This window comes from Sinocyclocheilus rhinocerous, unplaced genomic scaffold (genome assembly GCF_001515625.1).
Source record: "Sinocyclocheilus rhinocerous isolate Xijiao unplaced genomic scaffold, SAMN03320098_v1.1 scaffold865, whole genome shotgun sequence".
NCBI classification, from domain to species: domain Eukaryota; kingdom Metazoa; phylum Chordata; class Actinopteri; order Cypriniformes; family Cyprinidae; genus Sinocyclocheilus; species Sinocyclocheilus rhinocerous.
Genome location: NW_015646167.1, coordinates 473,952 through 500,407, shown reverse-complemented (window position 1 = coordinate 500,407; position 26,456 = coordinate 473,952). Strand labels below are relative to the sequence as shown.

At 44.2% G+C, this 26,456-nt stretch overlaps 2 protein-coding genes across 5 annotated transcripts in view; both read right to left on the bottom strand.

Annotated features, from left to right (window-relative positions):
• The window catches only part of LOC107707071 (serpin H1-like), a 28,622-nt gene extending 15,411 nt beyond the window's left edge, over positions 1 to 13,211 (bottom strand). Inside the window, exons 1-5 of one of the 4 annotated variants that reach the window (XR_001636222.1) lie at positions 12,886 to 13,211; positions 10,347 to 10,972; positions 4,050 to 4,142; positions 3,743 to 3,975; positions 1,260 to 1,568 (exon numbers count right to left, since the gene is read on the bottom strand). Coding sequence is in view for 3 of the 4 variants with exons in the window: in XM_016510951.1 (XP_016366437.1) it covers positions 3,743 to 3,975; positions 4,050 to 4,142; positions 10,347 to 10,965 (945 nt within the window). In the remaining variant the exon portion in view is untranslated. The other 3 variants (XM_016510951.1, XM_016510952.1, XM_016510953.1) reach the window with 3 other exon arrangements.
• Positions 13,212 to 21,212: 8,001 nt separating this feature from the next.
• The window catches only part of LOC107707047 (squamous cell carcinoma antigen recognized by T-cells 3-like), a 67,015-nt gene continuing 61,771 nt past the window's right edge, over positions 21,213 to 26,456 (bottom strand). The window contains exons 4-5 of the mRNA XM_016510923.1: positions 21,374 to 21,674; positions 21,213 to 21,291 (exon numbers count right to left, since the gene is read on the bottom strand). Of these exons, the coding sequence (XP_016366409.1) occupies positions 21,213 to 21,291; positions 21,374 to 21,674 (380 nt within the window). The remainder of the gene's footprint in view (positions 21,292 to 21,373; positions 21,675 to 26,456) is intronic.

Here is a 26,456-nt window from a genome sequence, read left to right as displayed (position 1 = left end):
TTAGTTATTTTAATGCTTTAAAGAGCAATTTTAGATTGTAATGTTCTAATGTTCTGCTATCTGTTCTGCAAACTATAAAAGGTACAGCTGTCATAAAACCAGAGAGAGCCTTTCTGCTTGGCTAGAAACTGTAAAAATAAATAAAAGAAAAAGTCATATAATAGCGTTCCTATTGGTCAGTGTTAGAGGAACTCCGCTTAGTCTGACAGTTAACCTGCTTTAGACCAGGTCAGTTTCCCAGCATAAGTTGCCACAGTGACTAAGCTATCTAGGCCCATGTTAAATTTGCTTTATGGAACCAAATCATTTGACAAGGAGTCAGACTAACTGAAATAAGCCTTATGAAACAGGCCTCGGGGCATTAAAAGTGATCATATTTTCGCCATTGCATCGTATTGCATTGAATCGCATTGTTTTGAATCGAATCGAAATCGGATCGCACTGCATCGTAACAGGGGTGAATCGTATCGCATCGCATCGCATCGGTAGCTGCTTCATATGTATCTTTAATGTATCGTATCGTTGGCTATGCATCGAGATGCGTATCGTATCGGCCTGAGTCATGAGATGCACATCTCTACTATACAAACAATAAATTAGTTGCATCCAAAAAAAATTGAGATCAAAAGAAAGTAGTTTTTGACCACAGAAAATGTCAAGGAGGTCACAGGTGATTCCAATAAATAAAGAATAAAAAAAAGTGAAATATTTCACGGATATAAGAGGACAGAAAAATGAAAGAAAAGAAGACTGCAGAAAGAAGTGCAGGCAAATATGAAAGACGTAAAGAGAGAAAAGGAGTGTTTGACAAAGAACGAGTGCGAGAGACGAAAAGGGGCGAGACAGAAGATGAGATACAGGGACTCTGACCAGCTAGAAACGAGAGAAAATGAGAGGGCAAGACACAAAGATTGAGGTGGTGGATGAAGTGATGAATAAAGAAAGGGAGAGTGGGAGGAACCAGTGGACTCTGGGCAGGAGATAGATGAGCTGAGGTCAGACGCTGAGAGAGGGAGGACGGAGAGGTAGCTGGAGAGAGAAAAGACAAATACGAAGAACAGGCAGGGAGACAGGAAAGAGACGAGGAAGGAGAAACAAGACTGAAGTGAGCAAGGAAAGAAGAGAGCCAGCAGCATGTCAAAAAATCATTCATCAAGCTCCAAAACACTTCACCTCCACAATCCACGAGAAGAGCACTACGAAGGCGCACTTGACATATCCACCCACCGCAAGAAACCAAAGAATCCAAATGTGCTTACCCACAAGCCAATCATAGCAGACACGGTCTCATCCACTGAACTCAACAGCCCAAACACGCCCGACACAGTCACTGTCACTCTCTGTCGTCCAAATCCAGATCTGTTCAGCAGTGCAGACAGAACCATCTGTGCTATTCTAAAACTATGTCACTCTTTGCTGTCTAAGTCCAGGCTGCTTCCTGTGGCCGAGCTGCTGGAGAGACTCTTGCTGAGCTTCTAACCCAGGATGTCGTCTCTCTGAGGGCCCAGGCCTTGAAGGAGCACAAATGTTTGGGATGCCAGGAGAGTCATTAGTCTGTATGGGAAACACTTAAGAGGGAATAAGGCATGCAATTATAGGACGACTTTCTGTTGAGGTCTATATTGCACAACAAGAATAGAGTGCTGCAGTTGAGATGTCAAAACCCAGAAGACTAATTTGCCATGGGTTCCCTCGAGATTTTCCTATGGGTTTTTATAATGGGGTTTTCAATTTATAAGTAAAACATGGTCTGTGGTAAACATAAACGTATGATACTTTGATGTTATGCACTACAATGGAAATTAGACACACCCGTAGTGAAAATGCCAATTTTGAATTTTATGTTAATTTTTTTTAGGTCTATTTTAACTAAATTAGAATGTTTGGGGTGTGAGTGTATGCTGTTTACTACAGTAAATACAGTAATATTATGAAATATTATTACAACTTAACATAACTGTTTTCTATATTTAAAAAAAAAATTATAATTTATTCCTATGATGGCAAAGCTGAATTTTCAGCAGCCATTACTCCAGAAACTTCAGTGCCACACCATCCTTTTTCTGAAATCATTCTAATATGCTGATTTCCTGCTCAAGTAACATTTATTTTTATTATGCACCCTCTTAATGAGATTATAATGAGATTTTGGCAATATTGCGATTAAACTTTACCTCATGTAAATGCAATACTTCGATTTAAATAATGCGATTAAACTCATAATCGCAGCAAGCATAATCGTATTAACATAGGTGGCGTGCGCCGATTTTAATCGAAATATACAGGCATGTAAACACCTTAATCGCAGTATTGCCGCTCTGACCAAAGTGCGCATGTGCTTGTGACATACATGAATGACTTGATGCGCACCTGTAATAATACGCAGATTAGAAACGATGGCGGGAAAGAAAGCATCGCATTTCTGGGGAAAACACAACTCGCTGCCACCATCTGTTCCTTACCTTCATCCAGAAACGGCGAGTAGAACGCGACGGCAGTGTAGGCAAACGAATTGCCATCACATTTCTATGGCACCGAAAAAGCATGGAATACAACCATACAAATGTGTTTTGCATTGGACGTAAATAAATTAATCCATCATTTGTGATGTGCAGTGGGGTACGTGAATAATGGCAGTAAAAAAATAACCACAATTCATAGCTAATAATAATAATAATGGAAATTGCATGTAAATGGGAGTGAAGAGCTTTGCTCTTGACATGTAAACATCATAATGTGATTAAGTCCTTACTCTGATTATTGGAAGTAATCGCATTATTCGTGCACATGTAAACGTAGTCAGTGTTGAAAACAGTTGTGCTGCTTAATATTTTAGTGGAAATTCTGATATTTTAAGGATTATTTGAATGTTTTTTTTTGCAATCATGTCTTATTAATTTCTAAAAAAAATAAAAATAAAAATAAAAACTGTAAAGACCCCAAACTTTTGGAGGATACTTTAATCTACACTAACGTGTTAGATAATGACAGTACTTACCAGACTCACATGGCAGAAGCAGAACACAAATCACATAGAAACTTAACACCTAGCAACCACCTAAAACACCTTAGTAACCACATATGAACCACTAAGACAAGGAAGTCTTAAGTCTGGCAGTCAAACAAAATTGATTTTGCAGAGACAAGCAATTAAATCTAGTTTTAATTAAAATAATGCTTTTGTCACCTACATTTTGATAAGGTTTAAAATGGACCAAAATTAATATGACATGACAAAATATTGAGTGAATTTAAAAGATACATTCATTAAAAGACAAAATCTTGTCCTTTTTTATGACTAAAAAAACTCTGTAAAAAACTTCCTGATCACAGGCCAATAAAGCAACATGCTGCCTGCTGGTGTTCAAAAAGAGAGCAGCACAAGATGGCAATGGAAGCACTTACAATGCACATCTGAGGAATGTTTTAAAGAATAAAGACCATAGCTCAGTGTCCTAAGACACATACAACCGCATTCTAAAGCCTGACTGCAATTTCATTGCAAACACAATTTCCATTAAAAGGAAAATAGCTTTCTCACTGAATGAAAATAATCTATGACCTATGGTTCGTTCTCATTATGCTAATGTCATATCTGGTTATGTTCCATTAGCTTTCTAAATGAGTTTTATCTACATTGTATGTTAAGAATATTTATCTATAACTTAATGTTTTGAAATAGTATTTTACACACTCATAACGGCCGTGTAGGAAGTGATATGTACAATATTTAGACTATTACCTGTAGACTGACGGTGCTGCTTATCTTAGTTCTCGGGAGGGATAATGCTATACTAGTGGAGTTCAGTTTCCCCAACCACTTCTCAACCCGATCCTGGGTCAGCAGACGGTCCAGCCGAGCCAAATTCTCCACATGGAAGGGCAAAAGCAGCACCATGCTGGCCTTCCCTTCCCACAGGCCCAGTTCCAACACCTGTACCATGTTCTCCATGTCCTCATAGTGACGGTATACGCCTGGGAAAACAAACATTTGGTAGTTTGGATGTCTTTGTTGTGTATTTCAATGATAAAAGCCTGATGGAATTTACCTGATCTGTGCATCATGGGAACTTTAGTGTATCTGGTACCCAAGAAGCTCCGCAAATCTTGGTTTTCATGGTAAAAACCTCGATCCCAAAATCCTACAAACAGAAAAATCCACTTAAAACACATGTGAATAGATGAACATGACTTGGACATCATGACCCGGACATGCACAAACAAGCATTTTAACATTCTGACACAAACTTTTAGAAGTACAATCATCTTACAGCCATGCTGTTTGGATCTGACATACATCAAGGCTTTGATGAGTCAAATCATACAAAGGAATATCACAGACTCCATGCCAGAAAAAGAACCAAAGATAAAAGAAAGAAAAGGCAAGAGGAGGGGTGCAGGGGAGGCAGAGGCATAGGACATATTATTACAGCCCATTACACCCATTAAATTCACTGACAAAGATGAGATTCGATAAAGAGACTATTAGCAGTATTACAGTCACATGTTCTTTTCCACAGTCTTTTCACCTTATTGGATTAGTCAAGGGAAAGATAAAGAATGGGAGAGAAAGAAAGAGCGAAAAAAGCAGTATCAAGTCAAATCAAATACTAAGGATGATTGCAAGACAATATGGGGTTAAGCCAGGCCGTTTTATTGTATTTCGCAGCACCAGAAGTACTACATTGCTCTTCAAGAGGAGTGAAGAGACAAACACATAAGGCAGTCAACAGCCTCTGCAACTCAGTTTGAACCCTGCCACGTGTTATTTGGACCTACACTGACCCAAAAAATTATTTGGACACAATGGACACTTAAGCCACACTTAAAATGTCTGAATATAATTGCATGAGATACGAAATGTTAAAGTGTGACCTGCAAAAATTATGCATTTTTCCCCAGAAATGTCTTTATTTTTTGAGCCATTTTTACAATTGTTTTTAAACGACGGGTCTCAAGGACATTTTTAGAGAATGTGTTCACTAAAAATGTGTCACACAGGTCAGGTGTCCTGGCTGAGTCACCACTGGTGCTGCTTGTCACATTAACTGCAAACATGGACACTAAAGCTACGTTTAGAGTATATGTATATGAGTGTATGTATTGAAGTAAATGCTGTTCTTTTCAACTTTCAAAGAATACTGAAAAAGTAAATGTATCACAGTGTTGTTGCTGTTGTCAACACTGATAATAATATGATGTATTTCTTGAGCACCAAATCAGCATATTAGAATGATTTCTGAAGGATCATGTGACACTAAAGACTAGAGTAATGGCTGCTGAAAATTCAGCTTTGTCCTCGAAGGAATAAATAACATTTTGAAATAATTTAAAAATAGAAAACTTTACAACATCCTTTTCATAAAATATTTTGCTTGAATAGCGTGCTTGTGCTATTTTATTTTATTTTTTAATAAAATGCGTAAACAAAAAATGCCACATGTTTGATATTTTGTTATCTGATGCACTGGCATTTATACTTTAAATGTGGCTTATATGTTCAAAAAAAATTGTTTTCGGGGTTGCTGAATATTTTGCCAGTATTAGAAGGATCTCTAGCCCCTTTTTAATTTGGTGCTAGTTTTTCACTTTCTCATCAAAGTCACCCGATCGCACTTCTGTATTTATAGCTGAAGTTTATCCAGGCCTCAGTTTTGCTGTGCCTTAAAAAGGAATGTGCCACCCAAGATGAAATTTCCATAATCACCTTTAAACACTCCTGGTCCCAAAACCACTGCTTTCAGCATTAAACATCCTCCCCTTGAGGAATTCAAAACATATTCCTTATGTATAATTAGGAATACCATTAACAAAACCAAAAAAATACACAAAACAAAGAGACAGAAACTAGAATTCCTCTTTAAAGAAAAGAGTCTCATTTCATAAACCCAAGACTGTCATTTATTATGAGAAACACCTGATCCTGTGTAGGGAAAGCAAACCTCTCTGTTCGGCCCCATGCCAAGCTTTGCATGCGCCTCATGGTATGCTAGCAGTTTCCTTTAAGCTTGTGAACACAAGCCAAGAGCCAGAGCAGTTGGATTTCAATAATTATACAGGAGGATGAAATTTGATCAGCCTAAAGTTCAAAGCACATGGCATGGTATCTGTCGGTTATTATGGGGTGGCAAAGCTCTTGGAACTGAGAGCATTAAAAGGGGAATTCTGCCATGCGAGTTTCTGAAATGCCACACAAGGATTCTTGTCACTGAGGTCTTGGCTGGCAATCAAAAGAAAGAAAACATCCTGGGAGATTCTGTGACTGAAAGAGAGAAACAGAATGACCCAACAAGCATTCGCAAGAGAGAGACACTCATACCTTCTTCATTAATTACAGAGCGTAAAGACAATGCAGCTATTGTGCGGTTTTGCATCTTGAAGGCTCTCTCATGCCCATTTTCAGTAATAACCGAGCCACAAACAATAAAGCTAAAACGCTCTAAATTAAAGCGCTTTCATCTTCTCTCGTGCTTCGGGGGTAAAGTGTGTGTGTGCTTGTTTTTTGGGGTTTGCTGTACAGAGCACAAAGGCTGAGGTAATGAGCTGCCACCACGACACACCAGGAATCGGCCTACAGTACTCTCTCTCTCTTTCTCCTTTTAAAGCCTTTGACCAAACCCCTAAAATTATCTTATCTTTCACCTCTGTGGCTCTCCATTTGCCCCCTGCTATGAGCTCTAATTCAGTTCTCCATGGTGTCTGGCTATTTGTTTCAGTGTACCTGGAATTATGAATTGTACATGCACCAGAGTACTGTAGCCAATCCTACCATAGTCATTCCAGGCAGGAATATTATCAAAAAAGTAATGTCTCTTTTTTTGGAACAGTGTATTTTAAAGACAATTTTGTAAAATACAAATGAGCTTTACACATTTTTATTGCAAAGGGTTTAAACAATATTTCTGAAACGTGTTCAATGAACCATAAACAATTATTGCACATGGACCTGTGGAACAGTTTATAGGCGGAAGGCAATTATGGTCACAGTTATAATAACTTAGGACATTAAAGAGACCTTTCTACTGACTCTGAAAAACACCAGAAGAGAAAGATACTCAGGTTTCCTGCTCACCTACGTGAACATGCCATTGTCCTGCTGCAGGGAGGCATGAGGACTGCAGATGTGGACAGAGAAATGAACTGCAATGTCTATTATTTAAAGTAAATGAACTCCAGAAGGCGCACATTTTGACAATTTTTCCTATAAAACATTGACATGACTGAACAGATTTCAGGAGAGCAGAGAAAACCACTCTCAGATTAACACCAAGAGTAAAAGTCCACAAACGACCCATCAGAGAAGTGATGAAAAAGCTTTGGACAAAGTTAATATTACACTGGCGACTAAATGAAGTACTATAGAACCCTGAAGCGGTGCGACAACTGACTGCCTTTAAATTATAAATCCAAACTATGAATTCAATTTTCATAATCTCATTCACAGGGCCCAATCTACTGTCTGATCTAATTTGTATATTTCATTGGCTGAATTAATGAACTTCCACCGACTCCTGTTTCTTGCTTGCGAACGGGAAAAAATATGTAATTAAGTCAAAACATAAAACAAAAGAAATTAATTAGATTGCTTATCAACCTAAAATCAATCCAAACTTTATTTCCTGTTGCGTTTGGTAGTAGAGAAAGCTCTCCTCCTACCGCTCCGTTCCCATCGCTCTGTGTTTAAAATAGGATCAAAGCACCTGCCAGTATTACGCAGACAAAGAAATCAATGAGTAGAACAAGACTCCAGCATGTGGGGAAAGCTCTCCTCCTACCGCTCCGTTCCCATCGCTCTGTGTTTAAAATAGGATCAAAGCACCTGCCAGTATTACGCAGACAAAGAAATCAATGACAAGAACAAGACTTCAGCATGTGGGTGAGACAATGCACAAAAAGAGAGAGAGACAGAACTCCAGTGAAGTAGAACAGCATATAGCACCGGCATCTTAAAAACTCATTTTCAGTGACAAGAAACTTAAGTATTGTTGAACTGTCTCTGATTTGACTAAACACGGTACTGCATGTACTGCACAGCTTTTGTGCAAAAACAATATTATTATTACAGCTCAATAATAATAAGACAAGAAAACTACCCTCTCTTGAGTATGTCAAAATTTTTCCTTTCAGTTTAAAATGTCTGTACATGGGTTCAGGGTTAAAAATACTTAATCAGAGCTTTGGCCTAATAGTTACCATGCAAGCTCTTACACATAGAACCATGGTGCCCACATGATTGACTGGCAAAAATTCCTGTAACTCAAATGATAGAGAACATGCTAGCAAAACCAAGGTCATAGGTTCAATTCCCATGAGGAACGCTTGAACTGATAAAAGTGCATAAAAATGGATAAAGGTGTTTGCTAAATGCATACATGTAAATATAAGGACCAAAAAAGACAAGTTCAGTGCATATTATGCAAATTTTCTGCACACATGGATTTAAATCATATTTATTTCAGAAATGACAAGATAATGTCATTCACGGAATTGCAAAGTGATTGTCATGTAACAATATATTTTTTTAAATAGCAGGCCAGGCAGTATGCAGTATATACTGCACTGTATGCAGTTAGCAGAAGAGTATTGTATGAAGAATATAGTCACTCACTGGAGGGCAGGAGATGCAGATGATCATTACTAAATTATTTAAGATGACACACCACCTCTCCTGGGAAGATACATATAGGCTCTTCCTGATATACTCTCGATGGCCTGTCATCAACCTTGCAGGCTGGCTGTTAAGGAGAATGCATGAACTACTGATGTTCGATTAATAAAAGAATTGTTCTTTTCAACTGATGCTTTTATTAAATACTTTGTTCAGACTGAATTACAGAGAGTTTGTAAATCACTTGACTGCAGTCTGGAAACTGTAATGAAAAAATTTATTGAAATAATGAATCATTTATTCCAACCAATTTGTTTACTAAACATGAGTTTGCTAAAATAAATCAGACTTCCCAGCATGAACACAAACAGGAGTGTATACCGTACACAAATACATACAAACACATAAGTAAACACATGCACTTCACCGGTGCATTTGCTACACCAACATAAATCACTATAATCAAACACACACACACACACACACACACGTATGTTTTGCACACCCCCTAAAGTGTGATTCCTTATCCTCCAAGCAAATTTTCACCTTCAGGATCAGTCGTGCAACTGCTTATAGTCCATTTATCAAGCAGCAGCACAATCTGTACTAGCTAATTCTCCAGCACGCAAGACAGCGGAAGCACAGCGGTGCTATGACCACTCTGTCTGATCCTGTTTGGCTCAAATATCACTTCTTGCCTTTTTTTAGATACAGTATGAGCTGATATCTGTGAGTGTAAAACTGTTTTAACTTACTGATGACCTTGGAATTGTTAGTGAACTGGAACTGAAGAAAAAAATCTAAATGTAAAAAGTATTGTTTGAGCTTTTAAAATGGTTAATGCTTGCCTTAAATTATTTGAGCAGCATTAGATAAATGAGGTGTTAATCAAAAAATAAATAAGTATAACATATAGGGGTGGGGATTTTGATTAATCCCATTGACTGTTTTGAATCAGTTCACCAAAAAGATTTGTTCATTGAATCTTTTTGCAGGTTAAATCATTATGCGAGCGAGTCATTTGAGTAAAGATTCAGTGTGTGTGTCTAAAAGCAAAGTGGAACGCAGCCATACAAGCAGTCTCTTGTTTCATTCCTGAATGAAACAATCAGTTGAATCAATGATTCAAATCCCACTTGAATTCATGATTTAAATCCCAGTGCTGTTAGAATTTACATCAGTGCTCTTGGAACGTCGATCTGCCAATGTGATTACAGAACTGGATTTAACCACTAATATAATCTATACAATTCGCATATCTACAAAACTTTCATGTCTACAGTTCATTCAAAAACACTGATTAGCTCACAAACAAAACATCACTAAGAACTCAAATTATAGAAAATAATAGCATTCACATCCCACAGGCCATTCAAGTAAAGCGAAGGATGAAGCCATGAATTTTGCAATGCAGTCTGGCTACTGTCCAAACACATAATGGACCATAAAGCTTCAAGATTAGACACAACTATCCTGATCCCCTAAGTACAGTAGACAAGCCACACCTTCATTTTAACTGTGTCTAATGCCTGTTCCTAAAGCATGTTATTCACAGAAGCTTTTTAGTCTGTCTTTGTGATGTGCCATGTCCTGTTATATGTTATTTGCACTCAGTGATTAAAATAACTTTCCTTAACCTCATTATGTAAATCAACACAATATCATATTAGAATATAATCGTGTGCTAGCATTATATTAAGCCAGTTAAACTAGTTTCCAACTTATTCTTTCTTCTCACCTTTAAAGTGCAATGCATTGGCCAGGATCATAGCTCCAGGTTTGGTCTCCAGTGCCTGTTCCAGATCTGCTGTCTCTTCTCCATCCATCCCACTTTTAGCCCAAGACTGGAGCTTCTCCATGTCCGTCTGTTTCTGTGCATCCTCCAGGGCCACATGCTGCAACCCAAAGTGGGTCTGGAGCTTCTCCAGAAAGCTCTTCTTCAGTTTAGGGGCTTGTTTGGAAAACAGTGCAGAGGAAATGTGCCATGTGTAGCTGGTTCCATTAGCTTCACGCACATATTTCAGTGCCTTGGTCAAAACTTCTCCAACAGCCTTATCATTTTTGGTGATCCCCAGGAGATCATGAAACTGGCCTGCTGTGGGTCCTTTAGCTCCATGCTCTAGAGCCAGCAGGGAGTTGGCCAACAGAAGCGGGGAGATGAAGGTGTTGGTCTGGGAACCATCGATGCGGAGCGACCTATACAGCTGCAGCCCCAGGCTCCAGGTGGGGTGATGTAAGCTGGAGATATCTGTCTGAGGCGAGCTTTGAACTTTCGGTTCCTGTGGAGCAGATGACCAAACGCTCTGTAGAGCCAACACTTGTAGAAACAGGAGAGGAACAGGAAAGGTGGGCACCATTGCAGAACTGGAGAGAAAAAAAAAGAGAAATATTGAAATATCATTCAACAAAGGCTAAGTATATTACATTGCTAGAGTCAACATGAAAGTTAAACTGATCTCATTTATTGTATACCACATATTCCTATTTATACTGTGGATAATTAATCGGTGCACTAAATTCAAAAGAATAAAATGTTTATCTTCTTGCTCCACCTCTGAAATAACTTTCTTTTTGACTGTCAATCACTTTTGTTTTTTTTCAAATACTTAAAGGTGCTGTATTTAATACTGACAGCTAGCAGTTGAAATTAGTTCTGCAGTCCAAATTCAAAATATTCCAAGTAGGGGTAACTGCAGGCAGGAGCCGTGGGCGTGGTGAAAGATTAGGGTGTGCCGAAAGGTAGGGGGCGTGGATAAAGGTCTTTCTAATTTGTTAGGGTTAGGGGTTAGTTTCTGTTGTAGCATTCAGCTTTCGGCACGCCACCTTTTGCCACGCCCATTACTCTGACCTGCAGCTACCCCTGTCTCAAATATTTGAGAGTGTTGTTTCTCCCGCCCCCTCCTGCTCAGACTCGAAGCTCACGCAGGTTGCCAGACCGAGGACATGCAACAGGAACGAGCGCAATTGATAACGGATGGTGCCGAGCCTTGCACTGTAAGTTGGTGAGTCGAGGCTTTTTAGGTCAGGTAGAATCTGATCTCTGACCCAGTCAAACGCTGAGTTTTCCGCCAAATGGGAACCTAGGGTGTTGAAATAGTATTGGGTAAATTGGCAGTGGCCGGAATCACACAGACCAAAACAAAAACAGACATTCCGACACGGAACACACATTTCAGTGTAGAATATATGACTGCCACATTGCTTTTCGGAGAAATAAATATGTGAACTTAGCATGTTTCCTATATATCTACAAACATATTATGGTATTTTTGCTTTAGTACAGTCAAATAATTACATACAGCACCTATAATTCTGGTATGTAACATCCACTTTTCACAATTCTAGTAAATTTTCAATGGATAAAAACCAGTCCCATCCTAGTACACACCTTGTACACTGCATCTATCTTTACAAATACTAATTGATGTTTAAGTACTGAACCCTGAGGATGGATTATTGTCCTGTGAGGCCTCAGGACAGCAGCCTCTTGTAGAGTCTCCAAAATAGTTTTATTTTAATTTATTGCATTTAATTATATTATTGGCATACATTCAAACACTGTTTACCTATCTATACCAATTTTACAGTAGCAGTGCCTTGCTTCTGGATGCTTCAGGAACCTCAGCGCAAGGCCCCAGGATCCAAGCCACAATCCATCTCATAGAACAACAATAATTTTAAGGAAAAAATTAAATAATTCTCAGCTGCCTTTAAAAATGACTGTGGTAACCAGAGTTTACTCCAAAATACCATAGTAACTATAATAAAACTTTGATGTCCCCGTCATAAAAGAAATCATACAATGATAGATAACATTGAATGAGATTTCATTTAAATTTTACAGTAGTAACAACTGTAGTAACTTAGGCGGAAAGTATGGTTACCATGGTCCTTTTTTTTTTTTATAAGGCTCCCTCTTCAGACACTTTTACCCCGACGTCAAATTTATTTTCTATAACGTTACTGTTGCGGTGCTGACAGGACATTAAATAGTGACCAGGCGTCTTCACGGCTTATACATCACAAAAACGATACAATCCTCTTAAATCTAAACCATAGACCGAACAGCGTCCTGCGGAAATTTCGCTTTATATCCGAGAGATCACAGAAAGACAGAATAAACAAACCCCTTAAATAACAGCAGACGTTGGAGGATATTATACAGGCGGAACAGTAGATGTTGATTTGTGCGCTTGCTGAGCGAGCCCAGCTGTTCCGTCTGCTCGGAGAACTGAGGAGCGAAAAACACAGTGAAAAAGTTCCTTGTTTGCTTGTACCGTTAATTAATTAAAGCTTCCTTCTTTCCTCCGGCTTCTTCTGTGGGCTTTGAGCTGAAAGGAACTGACAGAACAGGTTCAGACGTGGCGGAGGAGGGTCTTTTCACAGTGTGCTCACTTTTCCTCCAGCCGAATGTATTCTCTCTGGGCTCAATCCGGGTATTTTTCCTCTTTCCAGAAATCTCGCACATTCCATTAACCTCCTTACGATGCCTAAACAGAGGAGTTGATTTGTTTCCTCTATCAGTGTTATAACATGGAAAAAACGTGTCAAAACGCATCGTTTTTTTACTGTTTTGACCTGAAAAATCACTGTACGGCTGTTGTCATTTAAGCTCTTTTTTAGTTTTTCACGCAACTGGTTACTTCCCTTCCCTCATCTGTACCTCTAGGAAAGTCCGCAGTTGCAATAGCGACCGAAAGGGGGCGCCCGCGATCTACACCGCCACGGCCCAACATAAGGTCGACTTGTCCTATAATACCGTGCCATGTATCCGCCTGCGAAAGCATTAAACCAAACACCCTCCTCTTCGTCCTGGTTTACATTTTGAACTCCCAGTTTTGGATTTCAGATGTGACCATCTCCAACATCCTCACAGAAAGCTTCATATAAAAAAAAGTAAAATTCAAGATTATTCAGGTTGAACTGCAAATTGATCAGTGAGAAGAAGCAGACAGAGTCAATTGAAGCTCAGATAGTCAGAGAGGGTGGAAGAGGAGGATCAGGCCTGGAAACAGACTCTCAGATCACGGCAAACACGCCGCAATACTAAACAGCCTGCCGGGACATGACAGTACATAGGCCTAGATTCTGCCAATTACTTCTTTAATCCACATCACACTCTCAGATAGTCGTCTACAAAGTACGCGCTGGTGAAAACACAAGCACACGCACAATGCCTCTGTATGGCTGTCTCACTCACTCACTCACTCTCTCTCACACACACACACACACATAACATGGAAAAAACGTGTCAAAACGCATCGTTTTTTTACTGTTTTGACCTGAAAAATCACTGTACGGCTGTTGTCATTTAAGCTGTCTTTTAGTTTTTCACGCAACTGGTTACTTCCCTTCCCTCATCTGTACCTCTAGGAAAGTCCGCAGTTGCAATAGCGACCGAAAGGGGGCGCCCGCGATCTACACCGCCACGGCCCAACATAAGGTCGACTTGTCCTATAATACCGTGCCATGTATCCGCCTGCGAAAGCATTAAACCAAACACCCTCCTCTTCGTCCTGGTTTACATTTTGAACTCCCAGTTTTGGATTTCAGATGTGACCATCTCCAACATCCTCACAGAAAGCTTCATATAAAAAAAAGTAAAATTCAAGATTATTCAGGTTGAACTGCAAATTGATCAGTGAGAAGAAGCAGACAGAGTCAATTGAAGCTCAGATAGTCAGAGAGGGTGGAAGAGGAGGATCAGGCCTGGAAACAGACTCTCAGATCACGGCAAACACGCCGCAATACTAAACAGCCTGCCGGGACATGACAGTACATAGTGCCTGCCAATTACTCCTCTAATCCACATCACACTCTCAGATAGACGTCTACAAAGCACAAGCAGGTGAATACACAAGCACACACACAATGCCTCTGTACGCTCTCGCTGTCTCTCACACACACACACACACACACACACACACACTACTGTAGCTTGCACTCATATGCTGTGATGGGTAATTAGACATACATGCTGTACATATGCTTTTTGAATCTAAAGCTGTCAGAGGCCTCACGCATCACATCTAGTGCATTCACCCCCAACGCGCACATACTGCCAGCATGCTGACTGGTAATATGCCCCTCCTTCACACAAGTGCACTCACAGTAATGATGACTAATGTGTGACTGGTCATGGCTGCTTGCTTTATGTGGAGGATAGGGCTTATTGGTGTAACTGGATATGTCTTAACCATCTCTCTGGGAGCTGCTGTCTTAAGGACCTTCGCAGAACATCACAGTCATTGGAGCCTGTAAATAGTTGCCCTTTCATACTGGTCTAGAATCACCCCCTCCCTGTTTCCAAATCAAAACCTCAGTCGTTATAAGAGAAACTGTTAAACCGATCAGGTTATCACAGTCAGCCGAGCCTATAATGAGCGAGTTTCACAGATACACCGGCCCAGTTGATCCATCTGCCCATGGCTGCTTCACACCTAAACGAGTCCCCGGGGAAACTGCAGAGATTCGTGGACACCCTGTGGGAGATTTGCATCTTCCTGGGGTCTCACCTTTCACCTGTGTGACACCTTTACCCTTCCCTTTGCTACTCGTATATCCCAGCCTTTGACCTCCTAGATGTACCTTTACACCATTAATGTTCATTCCACCCCTGTAGTTATAGTAATGCGTGGCCCTCCATTAATGTTCCCTCACATATCAAATGCCATTGCAGGATCTCATTTCTACTTATCAGGTCATCCACGTACACAGATTTTCTACATTAGCCTTGCAGTAGGTTTATTGGTTAAATGTTTGGCCTCAGGGCTAAAAGGGAAATGTACAGCTTGTTCATGAAGATTTGTTTATGAAGATGATATGAACTAATATTCTGAGGCATGATACAGAAATTAAAATAGGAGTAACCTGAACATCATAGACAGTTTTGACTTGGAACAGGAACCACCCAAAACACCCTATAGCAACCACATATCAACTAGAGATACACCAATATAAAAATCCTGGCAGATACGATAAGCCAATAATAATAATTATAATTGTTATTATTTTTTATTATGAACAATAACCAATAAATGGCTGGTAGTAGAGAAATTGTAATATTTCATCTAAATTTAGAATTGAATTATCTTTTTATTATTTTTATTATAAATTATTATTTTTAACTAAATATAAATTTCTAAAAAAAAAATTTCTTTACATTGCTAAAATTAAAAATAAATATTTAAAAACTAAAATTAAATGTCACCATTACATTTCGGCATTATAACATTATAATGTACAGTATGAAATTAATATTCATTTTTAGATTTGTTAAAGATGACATTTTACAGTGTTATTAAATTAGTAGTGTTTTTTTACATTTAAGCATTACATGGTGGCAACAGTATTCTAAATGTAAACTAGAGGAAATAAGCATGTCTAATAAAATATAGAATACTGGCTAATGTTGATTAATATAATATAACATAATATAATAAGATAATCGATTTGGTATCAATATCATGCTCCAATAGCAATACACTTAAAAAAAAAAACACCCAGAGCACCTTAACAACCGTAAATCAACACCCTGGCAACCAACATTATCACCCTAGCATTGTGGCAGTGAGTTTTTCATAGGCAAACACCACTCACATTTTCTTCAGAATGTACAACGTCTCGGTTACGTATGTAACCCTCGTTCCCTGAAGGAGGGAACGGAGACGTTACGTCAGTCGTGACTGACGAATTGGGATCTCGCCCGAGAGCCCAATCACCTTCGAATGTTAACTAAACAAGCCAATGACAGTTGGCGTGCGTGTTTCGCCCCGCGCACCCCGCCCCGCAGCGCGGGTATAAAAGGAGAGCGCGTGCAAACGCACATCAGCTTTTCGCTTCGGAGCCGAGCCTTCTCAGGACGAATCTCCGCGAGTGTTTGGAAAACAGCTGGCGTTGGTGTCACGGTCGTGAAGCCAACGCTGAAGCGGTCTCATATGAAGCAACCCGAGCGGCGTGACAGTGGCTGCGGATGCCATATGCCCCAGGAGCCTCTGAAATTGTTTCAGTGGAACCGCCGTCTTGCCCTGGAAGGACCCCAGGCAGTTCAGCATCGACTGTGCACGCTCTACTGAGAGACGTGCTGAGAGGTTGACCGAGTCCAGCTCCATGCCGAGAAAAGAGATCCTCTGCACCGGGGAGAGTTTGCTCTTTTCCCAGTTGACCCGAAGCCCCAATCGGCTGAGGTGACTGAGCACCATATTCCTGTGTTTGCACAACTGGGCTCGGGACTGGGCCAATATGAGCCAGTCGTCGAGGTAGTTGAGAATGCGAATGCCCGCTTCCCTCAATGGAACGAGGGCTGCCTCCACGACCTTGGTGAAGACACGAGGCGACAGGGATAGCCCGAAGGGGAGGACCTTGTACTGATATGCTCGCCCTTCGAACGCAAAGCGGAGAAACGGCCTGTGTCGAGGGAGAATCGAGACATGAAAGTACGCGTCCTTGAGGTCGATCGCTGCGAACCAATCGAAAGGACGGACGCATTGAAAGATGCGTTTCTGCGTCAACATCCTGAACGGGAGCTTGTGAAGGGCCCGGTTCAGCACGCGCAGATCCAAGATTGGTCGTAGCCCACCGCCTTTCTTGGGTACGATGAAGTATGGGCTGTAAAACCCTGACCTCATCTCGGCTGGAGGGACCGGCTGTATCGCGTCCTTCGCCAGCAGGACCGCGATCTCTGCACGCAAGACAGGAGCATCTCTGTCCAGCACAGAGGTGAACCGAATGCCCCTGAACTTGGGAGGGCGCCGGGCGAATTGAATCGCATAGCCGAGTCTGATGGTTCTCACGAGCCAGCGAGATGGCCTGGGGAGCGCTAGCCAGGCCCCCAGCGACCGAACAAGCGGGACTAGAGAAACCACCGATGTACCCGGGGCTGGGTAGCCAGTGGCGGAACAGAACAAAACGGGAACAAAGGATTCTCCACCCAGCCCTCCTCCGGGGGAAGGAGTGGTGCGCGTCACCATCTCCTGAAGAGCAGGATTCAAGAACTCCGGGTCGCCCGTCTCAGGGACGCCGCCTGCCCTGGCGCTTCACGGGCTTGGCAGAGGGACCACAAGTGGAGATTCCACAAGTCTGGACGCGGGTGCCAGAGGGTGCCCCCTCTCTGAGAAAGGAGATCCCTCCTCAGAGGAATTTGCCAAGGAGGGGCTGTCGCGAGGAGCATCAGTTCGGGGAACCAAGTCCGACTGGGCCAATATGGCGCTACCAAGAGGACCTGCTCCTCGTCCTCCCTGACCTTGCACAGTGTCTGTGCGAGAAGGCTCACTGGGGGAAACGCATATTTGCGTAGGCCCCGAGGCCAGCTGCACGCCAGTGCGTCCGTGCCGAGGGTCCCCTCGGCCAGGGAGTAAAACAACTGGCAATGGGATGTGTCCGGGGAGGCAAACAGGTCTACCTGAGCGTCCCCAAAGCGTCTCCAAATCAGCTGGACTGTCTCGGGGTGGAGTCGCCATTCTCCCGGAAGGGCGGGCTGACGTGAGAGCTCGTCGGCTGCACGATTGAGCTCGCCTGGGATGTGAACGGCGCGAAGCGACCTCAGATGCTTCTGACTCCAGAGGAGGAGATGGCGGGCGAGTTGCGACATGCGACGGGAGCGTAGACCGCCCTGGTGGTTGATGTACGCAACGGTCGCAGTGTTGTCCGTACGGACCAGTACATGCTTGTCGTGTTGCAGCGATTTGAAGCGGCGCAGAGCTAGCCATACTGCTTGCAACTCGAGGCAGTTGATATGCCACTGCAGTCGGGGCCCCGACCAGAGCCCCGCAGCTGCATTCCCATTGCACATGGCACCCCAGCCCCTGGCAGAGGCATCTGTTGACACAACAACATGCCTGGATACTTGCCCAAGGGACACCCCTGTCCGAAGAAAGGCAAGATCTGCCCACGGGCTGAAGGTCTGACGGCAGAACGGGGTAACAGGAACCCGGTAAGTGCCGTGTCGCCATGCCCATCTCGGGACCCGGTCGTGAAGCCAACGCTGAAGCGGTCTCATATGAAGCAACCCGAGCGGCGTGACAGCGGCTGCGGATGCCATATGCCCCAGGAGCCTCTGAAATTGTTTCAGTGGAACCGCCGTCTTGCACTGGAAGGACCCCAGGCAGTTCAGCATCGACTGCGCACGCTCTACTGAGAGACGTGCTGAGAGGTTGACCGAGTCCAGCTCCATGCCGAGAAAAGAGATCCTCTGCACCGGGGAGAGTTTGCTCTTTTCCCAGTTGACCCGAAGCCCCAATCGGCTGAGGTGACTGAGCACCATATCCCTGTGTTCGCACAACTGCGCTCGGGACTGGGCCAATATGAGCCAGTCGTCGAGGTAGTTGAGAACGCGAATGCCCGCTTCCCTCAATGGAACGAGGGCTGCCTCCACGACCTTGGTGAAGACACGAGGCGACAGGGATAGCCCGAAGGGGAGGACCTTGTACTGATATGCTCGCCCTTCGAACGCAAAGCGGAGAAACGGTCTGTGTCGAGGGAGAATCGAGACATGAAAGTACGCGTCCTTGAGGTCGATCGCTGCGAACCAATCGAAAGGACGGACGCATTGAAAGATGCGTTTCTGCGTCAACATCCTGAACGGGAGCTTGTGAAGGGCCCGGTTCAGTACGCGCAGGTCCAGGATCGGTCGTAACCCACCGTCTTTCTTGGGTACGATGAAGTACGGGCTGTAGAAACCCGACCTCATCTCGGCTGGAGGGACCGGCTGTATCGCGTCCTTCGCCAGCAGGACCGCGATTTCTGCACGCAAGACAGGAGCATCCTTGTCCAGCACCGAGGTGAACCGAATGCCCCTGAACTTGGGAGGGCGCCGGGCGAATTGAATCGCGTAGCCGAGTCTGATGGTTCTCATGAGCCAGCGAGACGGCCTGGGGAGCGCTAACCAGGCCCCCAGCGACCGAACTAGCGGGACCAGGGAACCCACCGACGTACCTGCAGTGGGGCAGCGAGGTGGAACACAGGGACCCAACCCGGGAGGCCGTGCGTCCGAGGGTGGGGTCTGAGTGCGCGGCGCACCACTTACCTGGCTCCATAGCTGGGCAGGGGGCTCGTGAGGAGGCACAGCGTCCCCGAACCGGACCCTGCTGCCCATCGGCGAAAGGAGAGGGGGACGGTCGTGTGGAGACAGGGTCTCGTGCACCGCCATCCTCGCCCTCTTGGGACCCGGAGGCAAAGGAAACTGCTCTTTTATTGAAGTTTTGGGTACCACTGGCTACAAAAACAAACGGAAACATAAGATTCTCCACCCGGCCCTCCTCCGGGGGAAGGAGTGGTGCAGTCACCATCTCCTGAAGAGCAGGATCCAAGAGCTCCGGGTCGCCCGTCTCAGGGACGCCGCCTGCTCTGGCGCTTCACGGGCTTGGCAGGGGCGGAGGCGGGTTGCGCCGGTTTCCTGCGGCCAGCTCCACGCTGCTGCCGTTGTGAAGGCTGCTGTTGTGGCCGCGCCGGAGCGGAGGTGGAGGCCGCAGGAGGGCGCCCTCGGCGACGAGCAGACAGAGGGGCTGCAGCCGGCGGTGGGGTGCAGACAGCAGCAGACCGCCGGGGCAGGATGTGTCGAAACGCCTCCGTCTGCTTCTGCGCGGCGGAGAACTGTTGGGCAAAGCCCTCCACCGCTTCGCCGAATAGGCCGGCCTGGGAGATCGGGGAGTCCAGGAAGCGATGCTTGTCGGCCTCCCTCATATCCGCCAAGGTCAGCCATAGGTGGCGCTCCTGGACCATCAGTGTGGACATCGTCTGACCCAGGGCCCGCGCCGTGACTTTCGTCGCCCTAAGCGCGAGGTCCGTCGCCGTGCGCAGTTCCTGCAGCACACCTGGGTCAGCACCACCCTCGTGCAGCTGCTTCAACGTCTTGGCCTGGTGGACTTGCAGGAGGGCCATGGCGTGCAGGGCGGAAGCGGCCTGTCCAGCAGCACTGTAAGCCTTAGCCGTCAGAGCGGACGAGAACTTACCGGCCCTGGACGGAAGGCGTGGACCACCTCTCCAGCTGGCGGCGCTTTGCGGGCAGAGCTGCATGGCAATAGCGCGCTCAACCGGAGGGATGTCCACATACCCTTGGGCCGCCCCCCCGTCGAGGGTGGTGAGGACGGAGGAGGCACCAAGTCTGTTTCGGGCAGAAAAAGGTGCCTTCCAAGACTTAGTAACCTCCTCATGCGCTTCCGGGAAGAATGGAACCGGAGGCGGCTGCCGACGCCCGGCCTGCGCCCCCAGGAACCAATCATCCAGCCTCGAGCGTTCGGGAGAAGGAGGAGGCCTCCAGTGCAGCCCGACGCTCTCGGCGGCCCGGGAAAGCATAGCAGTCAGCTCTGGATCTGACTCGGGCAACGCCACTCTTCCTGACGGAGGCAGCGCAGCCGAATCGTCATCTCCAGAGCCTAGCTCGCCCTCCGATGCAGCGATCGACATCCTGTCATCCGCCTGTGCTCCGCACGAGATGCTGGGCCCCGCCCTGTCCGAGGATCCAGCAAGCTCGTCCGGGAACACCAGGTGGTGCAATGTGCTGGAGGAATGAGAGGCCCGCGGAGACGCACTTGACGGGGAAGCTCTCACTGTGATTCTCAGATCACCCTGACCATGAACCGAAGTAGCCCTCCGAGAACCGGAGGAGCTAGAACTTCAACGCCTTGGCCTGGTGGACTTGCAGGAGGGCCATGGCGTGCAGGGCGGAAGCGGCCTGTCCAGCAGCACTGTAAGCCATAGCCGTCAGAGCGGACGAAAACCTACAGGCCCTGGACAGAAGGCGTGGATTACTCCTCCAGGCGGACGCACTTTGCGGGCAGAGCTACATGGCAATATCGCACTCGACTGGGGGGGATGTCCACATACCCTTGGGCCGCCCCACCGTCGAGGGTGGTGAGGACGGAGGAGGCACCAGGCCTGTTTCGGGCAGAAAAAGGTGCCCTCCAAGACTTAGTCACCTCCTCATGCACTTCCGGGAAGAATGGAACCGGAGGAGGCTGCCGACGACCGGCCTGCGCCCCCAGGAACCAATCGTCCAGCCTCGAGCGTTCGGGAGAAGGAGGAGGCCTCCAGTGCCATGCTTGAGGAATGAGAGGCCCGCGGAGACGCACTTGACGGGGAAGCTCTCACTGTGATTCTCAGATCTCCCTGACCATGAACCGAAGTAGCCCTCCGAGAACCGGAGGAGCTAGAGCGGGGCATGGCAAGGGGGATACCCCCCCGTTTAATGAGGAGGTATCTAGACCGCAACGTCGCGATGGTCATGTTCCCGCACTGAGAACATGACTCATCCATGAGCGCTGCTTCAGCGTGCTGCCCGCCCAAGCACGAGATACAGCGATCATGACCGTCAGATGAAGGAAGGAAACGACCACATCCAGAAACGCACGAGCGGGAAGCCATCTTTAAAAAGACGCCCGTCGCTCTTTTAGATATTGCTCTTTTAGGTTTTTTTATTTTGGAAAACACTCTTTTAGAGAGAGCGCTGAAGCGCCATGGGGAGGTCGCGGCTAGACCGCAGAATGGGAAGCTGCAGCATGCCGAAGAGAAGCAGCACTGGATGGCAACCCCCGCTGATGCGCCGTGACACCAACGCTAAGGCTGTCTCGTAGACACTCGCGGAGATTCAGTCTTGCTAGAAGGCTCGGCTCCGAAGCGAAAAGCTGATGTGCGTTTGCACGCGCTCTCCTTTTATACCCGTGCTGCGGGGCGGGGTGCGCGTGACGAAACACGCACGCCAACTGCCATTGGCTTGTTTAGTTAACACTCTAAGGTGATTGGGCTCTCGGGCGAGATCCCAATTCGTCAGTCACGACTGACATAACGTCGAACGCGACTGACTGAAAGGGAACTCATTTACTCTGCTATTTACCACATTATATGCCCCTCAAAGGGCACAACTTTGCTTAAAATATGTTGGACGTCTCTACAGTGCCAGAGACAAAATACAGAAATATCTGACATTTACCATTCAGCTTAATTGCCTTTCCTTATGGATGCTGTCTTATAAAACACACAGAGACCAAAATTCACAGTTCATCTTGTGCACGAGTCTCTTCCAGCATCTTCTGGACACCTTTAAGGCAAAGTATTGGTGTACATCCAGTCTCATAACCCGCAAAATGCTCTGCCAGTGACAGGAGACGAGAGGCAGGGCGAGTGACATTTACGGTAGAATAGGCCCCTGATTTACTTTCCGTACGAGCCTGTAGACAGTGAACCTCACACACACACACACACACACATATACACACCTTTACTGCAAGGGCTTTTATATGTTGGAGCCATTTCAGGACAAACAGTGGGGTTCAGCTCCTCCATGCGCTCTGTCAGTTCATCATCATCCCTGACCCGTGGGCCCCCCGGTGCATTTTCACGCTTAGTCTCCCATTTATGCTGGTTTGAGAGCAGTCATTCTCATCTACATTCAAATTCCCATTGTAATAAGAGATTGTGGAATACCGCTCTGAGATCAGCATTAAAAGAGAAGGTCTGTCAACACCCCGTTGTACTCGTTTGGATCCGAGTGTGCTGAGTGACGGACCTGTGGAGCGTTTCCCAGTGCTTTTAATCCATGATGACTCTTGGGTTAGACCCACAGCAGCAAGTAGGCCTGAAAATAACATAAACACACATATTTCCTCCACTCTCCCTTTCTTTCTCACTCTCTCATTCATACAAATACACACCCAAGGGTGTATAGTCTACAGGAGCGGAGGTCTAGATAGCTAAAAGAGCACAAACACACACACAGACACAGTTGGGGGGAAAACATGTTCACAATTGTCAGAAATCACAGTGCCATCTGTTCTCTGTCTCAGATGTTTCCAGGCAGAGGCTCTAGGAGTTTCCTGTGAGACGAGGCAAACCGGGCGGCCTACCCTCAGAGTGATTCCGAAAAGGGTGCCGGGTGAAGGGAGCAGATGACAGAGGTGGGTGTGATGGTTTTTCTGTAATGGCGTCTGGTTAAAGTGCACATAGGCAGAAAAATATACACAGCTAACCCAAGCCTGACATATGAAATAAAAGAAAAATTATTTATTTTAACTGTCTGTTAAACCTATGACAGTTTTCCTTTCTTTCAAAAAAATAACCTTAATCTTCAAGTTTAAATTTAGCATATTTCCTAAAAAAAAATTGTTCTGCTTAAATATGGGGACATTAAGTATTGATTAATTATTGATTATGAAGGTTTAAGTATGCTAATTAAATGCTAACTACAAAAACAAAATACATGGTCAAAATGACATTGGAAGTCAATGGGAACATTCTTCAAAATATCATCTTTTGTGTTCAGCAGAAGAAGAAAAAAAATGCATACAGGTTTGGATTGGTATTGCATTGAGTAAATGATGACAGAATTGTCATCTGAGTGATCTGTCAATTGAGTGATCTGTCTCTTTAATATCAAACAAGTAATTTACTTATTTTGAAGATATATAGAAGTTCTGTTATGAGGTTCATGTTCTGTATGTTTTAGTCTATAAAATTAAAAAGAACTTCTTAACCATTGATGCATTCTTTAGGTATGAAAATGTTTAGGTGTGTAGAATAAAAAAATTTCTGGACATATTGCATCAGCCATATTAGCATTGACCTTTGACTTTTACTCAGAAAAAGCTTGGAATATCAAAATAATGGAATAAACATCCAGCAGGTGCACAAGTCACAAGTGCAGTGCATCATCTATCTAACGATTCATTAATACCGGTACTACTCAAAAACTACTCATTTCCCATACTGCTTTTTGCATAGGAAAGCATGCGTATCAGGATGCACAAGTTTATGCACACAAGCGCCAACACGGGCATACAGAAACAAGCTGCAAAGTCTCTGAACAGTCTGAGCTAACTCAGACATGATCACATACACATGCTGCTTTAAAGCTCACATGCTGGTTTAAACAGGCACACCTTCCCAGACAGATGGACAGCCACGCACACAGACTTTCTTCAGTTCTCACACTTTCTTGAACACACATGGTGATTTGCTCAAACAGATACACGGGATGATGAACAGAGCAGAAAGAGAAGAGGATGGAGGAATAATGGAGAGAAGGGTAGAACTAAAGAAGAATAAATGGAGAGAATTAGATGGATTTGAGGACAGCAGAGATTAAAAGAATGGTGAAAATGGAGGGGGGGATGGATGAATGGAGGATAGACGGAGAGATAATGAAGGGCTGTTGCATGCTAAGAGGGTAATTTTAGCAGAACTCCAAGAGAATGAACCTTTGTCCCACAAATATAAAATAAGCATGCTCTCCTGAGAGAGCAAGAGACGGAACATGACAAGCCATTTCACCTCTCTTCACCCAGAAAACCTCAAAGTGTCTAGAAGGTCTGAAAGGGTCTCAAATCCTCTTACAGTCCATTTTGCCCTGCCTCGTCTGCAATGGATGGATAAACAGGTACAGTGGCGTCACCCAAACCTCACAGAATTGATTGAGCCTTAACTTGACATGTCAGACTACTCAAATAAGCAGACAGTGTTTGACATACACTACCGTTCAAAAGTCTGAGGTCAGTAGGATTAAAAAAAAATAAAAAATTAATACTTTCCTTCAGCAAGGATGCATCAAAAGTGACAACAAAGATATTTATAATGCTACAAAGGATTTCTATTACAAATAAATGCTGTTCTTTTGAACTGTGTATTCATCAAAGAATCTTAAAAAATGGTTTTAAAAGAATATTAAGTGGCCCACCTGTTTTCAACATTAATAATAATAAGAAGTTAGAGTGAGTCAGCGATGAGTGGAGTGTTTAGAAGTGGCACACACTCCTGTGCTGACAGCTGTCTTTATATAAACTGAACACTGCTCAACCCAGAGCGGCTTCCCGTCCCAAAAAAATCCAACCGGCACGGTTCTGCAACACGTCTTAGATCAGCAGGGAAAGGAACAGACACCGGAGCGCTGCAAACTGCGCCTCCCACCGCCTCCCCCCCTGCATCCTTTCTTCACATTGGATGAACAGAGCAGAAAGAGAAGAGGATGGAGGAATAATGGAGAGAAGGGTAGAACTAAAGAAGAATAAATGGAGAGAATTAGATGGATTTGAGGACAGCAGAGATTAAAAGAATGGTGAAAATGGAGGGGGGGATGGATGAATGGAGGATAGACGGAGAGATAATGAAGGGCTGTTGCATGCTAAGAGGGTAATTTTAGCAGAACTCCAAGAGAATGAACCTTTGTCCCACAAATATAAAATAAGCATGCTCTCCTGAGAGAGCAAGAGACGGAACATGACAAGCCATTTCACCTCTCTTCACCCAGAAAACCTCAAAGTGTCTAGAAGGTCTGAAAGGGTCTCAAATCCTCTTACAGTCCATTTTGCCCTGCCTCGTCTGCAATGGATGGATAAACAGGTACAGTGGCGTCACCCAAACCTCACAGAATTGATTGAGCCTTAACTTGACATGTCAGACTACTCAAATAAGCAGACAGTGTTTGACATACACTACCGTTCAAAAGTCTGAGGTCAGTAGGATTAAAAAAAAATAAAAAATTAATACTTTCCTTCAGCAAGGATGCATCAAAAGTGACAACAAAGATATTTATAATGCTACAAAGGATTTCTATTACAAATAAATGCTGTTCTTTTGAACTGTGTATTCATCAAAGAATCTTAAAAAAGGCCATCACAGTTTCCACAAAAATGTTAGAAGCACAACTCTTTTTAAACACTGATTATAGTAAGAAATGTTACCAAATCAGCATATTAAATTATTTCTGAAGGATTATGTGGAGTAATGGCTGATGAAAATGTAGCTTTGCAATCACAGATATAAATTACATTTTAAAATATATTAAAATAGAAAACTATTATTTTAAATTGTAATATTATTTCACAATATTACAGTTTTTATTATATTTTTCAAATAATTGCAG